Here is a 6,000-nt window from a genome sequence, read left to right on the forward strand (position 1 = left end):
GGAAACAAAATGACCAAAAAGACACAAAATGACCAAAAAAAGACACAAAATGATAAAAAAGACACAAATTGACCACCAAATGATCAAAAAAGACACAAAATCACCAAAAAAAGACACAAAATCACCAAAAAAGACACAAAATCACCAAAAAAAAGACACACAATTACCAAAAAAAGACACAAAATCACCAAAAAAAGGAAACAAAATGACCAAAAAAAGGAAACAAAATGACAAAAAAAAGACACAAATTGACCACCAAATGATCAAAAAAGACACAAAATCACCAAAAAAGACACAAAATCACCAAAAAAGACACACAATTACCAAAAAAAGACACAAAATCACCAAAAAAGACACAAAATCACCAAAAAAAGACACACAATTACCAAAAAAAGACACAAAATGACCAAAAAAAGAAAACAAAATGACCAAAAAAAGGAAACAAAATGACAAAAAAAGACACAAATTGACCACCAAATGATCAAAAAAGACACAAAATCACCAAAAAAGACACAAAATCACCAAAAAAAGACACAAAATTACCAAAAAAAGACACAAATTGACCAAAAAGACTAAAACACATTAACACATGAACACATTAACACAGTGGAGACAGAGCTGACTTCCAAAATGATTTGGCGACCCCCAGAAATCATCTCGCGACCCCAATTGGGGTCCCGACCCCAAGGTTGAGAACCACTGTGCTAGAGTAGAGAAAGCATTCTTTGCTGTGGTTAGATAGGATTGTCTCTCTCTCTTTTATAATCTCAATGTTTAGCTCGAGTCTTATAGGAACAAAAGAGTGTTGAAACTCTACTCTCAAGCATTTTATTGGCCCCTTTTTTTAATAGTGAATTCATAAGAGAACAGATTTGATTCTGCAAAGTAGACTGTGGAAAAATTACGTAATGGTCATCTGGTCCCGAGTACTGTAGCTGCCTTCAGAGAGGCTTGGCAGCATCACTGAGGAGAGAAAACTCACTTCAGGACAGTTTGAGTGTGTCTCTCCAATGCCCAGTGTGTGTGTGTGTGTGTGTGTGTGTGTGTGTGTGTGTGTGTGTGTGTGTGTGCGTGTGTGTGTGTGAGAGAGAGTGTAAATTCATTTAGTGTTTTTCACACTCACCGCTTCCTCGGCTGGGTGGGAACACATTCTGCCTGTGCGGCAAAAGACCACAATATAAGACCCAATGGAATGGGTGTGGCCTGCAGGAGTGTGTGTGTGTGTGTGTGTGTGTGTGTGTGTGTGTTCTTGTTCTTCCTACATAGTGAGGACCAGAACACGTTTTTAACCAACAGAGTGAGGACGTTTTCTAAAAACTCATTAAAACTAACTGAATTTGAAAACAAAAATTCACAACAAAATTAAAACTAAAACTGATGAAAAATCCCAAACTATTATAACCTTGCCAGGGAATTCACTGTTCCAATGAGGGTCCTCACAAAGTTAGACGTACAAGAATGTGTGTGTGTGTGTGTGTGTGTGTGTGTGTGTGTGTGTGTGTGTGTGTGTGTGTGTGTGTGTTCTTGTACTTCCTACATAGTGAGGACCTAAACACGTTGACACAGAGTGAGGACATTTTTTCAAAGTGAGGACATTTCGGCCGGTCCTCACTTCTTTAAAGGCTTTTTTTGAGATTTCAGACTTTGTTTTAAGGGTTAAAGGTTACATGGTAATGATAATTAACTGAAACTGTATTGTGTGGTTACAAAACTAACTAAAATTATAGTGAAAATGTCCTTCGTTTTCATCTTTGTCAACTTTTTTCATACATAATGAAGATGGATGAGGCAAAGGAAATAAAGGCAAAATTTACTGTGACCTCTTTTAATCTCCCACCCAACAAATACCCCATTACAAAAAACTAAAACTAATAAATACTAAATTAAAACTAAAGCATTTAAAATAAATAAATACTAAACTAAAACTAGCAAACTCACTCTAAAAACTCATTAAAACTAACTGAATTTGAAAACAAAAATTCACAACAAAATTAAACTAAAACTGATGAAAAATCCAAAACTATTATAACCTTGCAAGGGAATTCACTGTTACAATGAAGGTCCTCACAAAGATAGAAGTACAAGAATGTGTGTGTGTGTGTGTGTGTGTGTGTGTGTTCTTGTACTTCCTACATAGTGAGGACCTAAACACGTTTTTAACCAACAGACTGAGGACATTTTTGCAAGTGAGGTCATTTCGGCCGGTCCTCACTTCTTTAAAGGCTTTTTTTTAGATTTCAGACTTTGTTTTAAGGGTTAAAGGTTACATGATAATGATAATTAACTGAAACTGTATTGTGCGGTTACCAAACAAGCTAAAATTATTGTGAAAATGTCCTTCGTTTTGGTCTTTGTCAACTTTTTTCATACATAATGAAGATGGATCAGACAAAGGAAATAAAGGCAAAATTTACTGTGACCTCTTTTAATCTCCCACCAAACAAATACCCCATTACAAAAAACTACAACTAATAAAAACTAAACTAAAACTAGCAAACTCACTCTAAAAAATCATTAAAACTAACTGAATTTGAAAACAAAAATTCACAACAAAATTAAAACTAAAACTGATGAAAAATCCAAAACTATTATAACCTTGCCAGGGAATTCACTGTTCCAATGAGGGTCCTCACAAAGATAGAAGTACAAGAATGTGTGTGTGTGTGTGTGTGTGTGTGTGTGTGTGTGTGTGTGTGTGTGTGTGTGTGTGTGTGTGTGTGTGTGTGTGTGTGTGTTCTTGTTCTTCCTACATAGTGAGGACCAGAACACGTTCTTAACCAACAGAGTGAGGACATTTCAGCCGGTCCTCACTTCTTTAAAGGCTTTTTTGAGATTTCAGACTTTGTTTTAAGGGTTAAAGGTTACATGATAATGATAATTAACTGAAACTGTATTGTGTGGTTACAAAACTAACTAAAATTATAGTGAAAATGTCCTTCGTTTTCGTCTTTGTCAACTTTTTTCATACATAATGAAGATGGATCAGACAAAGGAAATAAAGGCAAAATTTACTGTGACCTCTTTTAATCTCCCACCCAACAAATACCCCATTACAGAAAAATATAACTAATAAAAACTAAACTAAAACTAGCACACTCACTCTAAAAACTCATTAAAACGAACTGAATTTGAAAACAAAAATCACAATGAAATTAAACTAAAAACGGATGAAAAATCCAAAACTATTATAACCTTGCAAGGGAATTCACTATTCCAATGAGGGTCCTCACAAAGATAGAAGTACAAGAATGTGTGTGTGTGTGTGTGTGTGTTTGTATTCTTGTTCTTCCTACATAGTGAGGACCAGAACACGTTCTTAACCAACAGAGTGAGGACATTTCAGCCGGTCCTCACTTCTTTAAAGGCTTTTTTTGAGATTTCAGACTTTGTTTTAAGGGTTAAAGGTTACATGGTAATGATAATTAACTGAAACTGTATTGTGTGGTTGCAAAACTAACTAAAATTATAGTGAAAATGTCCTTCGTTTTCGTCTTTGTCAACTTTTTTCATGCATAATGAAGATGGATCAGACAAAGGAAATAAAGGCAAAAATTTACTGTGACCTCTTTTAATCTCCCACCCAACAAATACCCCATTACAAAAAACTACAACTAATAAAAACTAAACTAAAACTAGCAAACTCACTCTAAAAACTAATTAAAACTAACTGAATTTGAAAACAAAAATCACAATGAAATTAAACTAAAACGGATGAAAAATCCAAAACTATTATAACCTTGCCAGGGAATTCACTGTTCCAATGAGGGTCCTCACAAAGATAGAAGTACAAGAATGTGTGTGTGTGTGTGTGTGTGTGTGTGTGTGTCCAGCATGTAAAGGGTTATGTAACTGTTTAGAGATACATTCAGCATTCCACAGCTGGTGCTTTGCTCCCCACCCTGACAATTACAGTACACAGAAAACACACACACACACACACACACACACACACACACATAGCTGTGTAGGATTGCTGATAAAGAAAAAGAAGGTCACTTATTCTGCCCACAAAGAGTTGTGCTCTCTGGTGGAAGGACTGAAACGATGGAGGATAGAAGTCAACAGAAACACAGTTGGTTTTTACCTTGAACACAAATACAATCGTATGTGAAATAAAAAGGGTAAAAAAAAACGATTCACTCTTCCCTCTATTTCATAAGATCTTTACAAACAAGATTTTAAGAATGAAAGGAAGCAGCAGAATGAAAATAAAATCTTAAAGTGGTTTTAAAAAGAAGAAAGAAAGAAAGAAAGAAAATAAGCAGCAGAGGGATTTTTTTATTGACTTTAATTTATAAACTTTACTAAAAACTCCAAATCTGAAGAAGAATATTCTCCTAGATTTAACCCATAAGAACCCACGGTGACACCCATGTAACAAACACTTTAAATATTTAAATATTATAGAGCAGCTGTCTCAAACTCAAATTACCTGGGGGCCGCTGGAGGCAGTATCAAAATGACCAAAAAATCTAAATTACTTAAAAAAGACACAAAAATGGCAGACAAAATGACTTAAAAAGACACAAAATGACCAAAAAAGACACAAAATTACAAAAAAAAAGGACACAAAATGACACAAAATTACTAAAAAAGAGACACAAGATGACCAAAAAAGACACAAAATGACTAAAAAAACACTAAATTACTTTAAAAAAAGACACAAAATGACCAAAAAAGACACAAAATTACTAAAAAAAAGGACACAAAATGACAGAAAAAAACTAAATTACTTAAAAAAGACACAAAATTACTAAAAAAGAGACACAAAATGACTGAAAAAACACTAAATTACTTAAAAAAGACACAAAAGACACAAAATTACTAAAAAAGAGACACAAAATGACCAAAAAAAGACACAAAATGACTGAAAAAACACTAAATTACTTAAAAAAAGACACAAAATTACCAAAAAAGACACAAAATTACTAAAACAAAGGACACAAAATGACAGATAAAAACTAAATTACTTAAAAAAGACACAAAAAAGACACAAAATTACTAAAAAACAGACACAAAATGACCAAAAAAGACACAAAATGACTGAAAAAACACTAAATTACTTAAAAAAGACACAAAATGACCAAAAAAGACACAAAATTACAAAAAAAGGACACAAAATGACAGAAAAAAACTAAATTACTTAAAAAAGACACAAAAAAGACACAAAATTACTAAAAAAGAGACACAAAATGACCAAAAAAGACACAAAATGACTGAAAAAACACTAAATTACTTAAAAAAGACACAAAATGACAGAAAAAACCCCACAAAATGACAGAAAAAAACTAAATTACTTAAAAAAGACACAAAAAAGACACAAAATTACTAAAAAAGAGACACAAAATGACCAGAAAAGACACAAAATGACAGAAAAAACTAAATTACTTAAAAAAGACACAAAAAGACACAAAATTACTAAAAAAAAGACACAAAATGACAGAAAAAAACCCACAAATTGACAGAAAAAACTAAATTGCTTAAAAAAGACAGAAAAACCCCCACAAATTTACTAAAAAAAGACACAATGACCAAAAAAACCCACATCATAAATATGTTCTGCATGGTTCACTTGGTCTGTGATATATCCCCCATAACTTTCCTTTATGGATAACTGGCTCTGGGTTCTTATGGGTTAAAAGAAAGGTCACTCATTTTTTCTGCTCTGACGTCAGGATCTGACATGAGAAAACACAAAGCTCTCCTCACCGAAGGTCTCTGGGGAGCTGCTCTGTTCTAGAAACATGGAATGAAAGTCCACAGACATGTCGATAAGCTAGCTCGGCTATGTTAGACTTTAAAAACAATCGGAATCAATCTCTATGAGTCAGTTGATGAGGAGTGGAGATATTGATCTCTTCTGTAGTCTTTGATCTTCCAGCCAATGAAATAAACATACAGTTCTTATAGATTGTTCCAGGTGATCCAGTAGTTGAAGATGTTTCTGATCTCTGTTGCAGGGAGCAGAGCACTGCTCCACTCTGAACTTCGGCCTCGGCA

General features: G+C 33.8%; 1 protein-coding gene across 1 annotated transcript in view; it reads left to right on the forward strand.

The window, feature by feature from the left end:
• Positions 1 to 6,000, forward strand: part of pkd1a (polycystic kidney disease 1a) — a 155,196-nt gene that overhangs the window by 97,005 nt on the left and 52,191 nt on the right. The window contains exon 24 of the mRNA XM_059348971.1: positions 5,961 to 6,000. This exon is cut by the window's right edge and continues 113 nt beyond it. Coding sequence (XP_059204954.1) covers positions 5,961 to 6,000 — 40 coding nt within the window. The remainder of the gene's footprint in view (positions 1 to 5,960) is intronic.

Source organism: Centropristis striata, chromosome 1 (assembly GCF_030273125.1).
Source record: "Centropristis striata isolate RG_2023a ecotype Rhode Island chromosome 1, C.striata_1.0, whole genome shotgun sequence".
Taxonomy (NCBI): Eukaryota; Metazoa; Chordata; class Actinopteri; order Perciformes; family Serranidae; genus Centropristis; species Centropristis striata.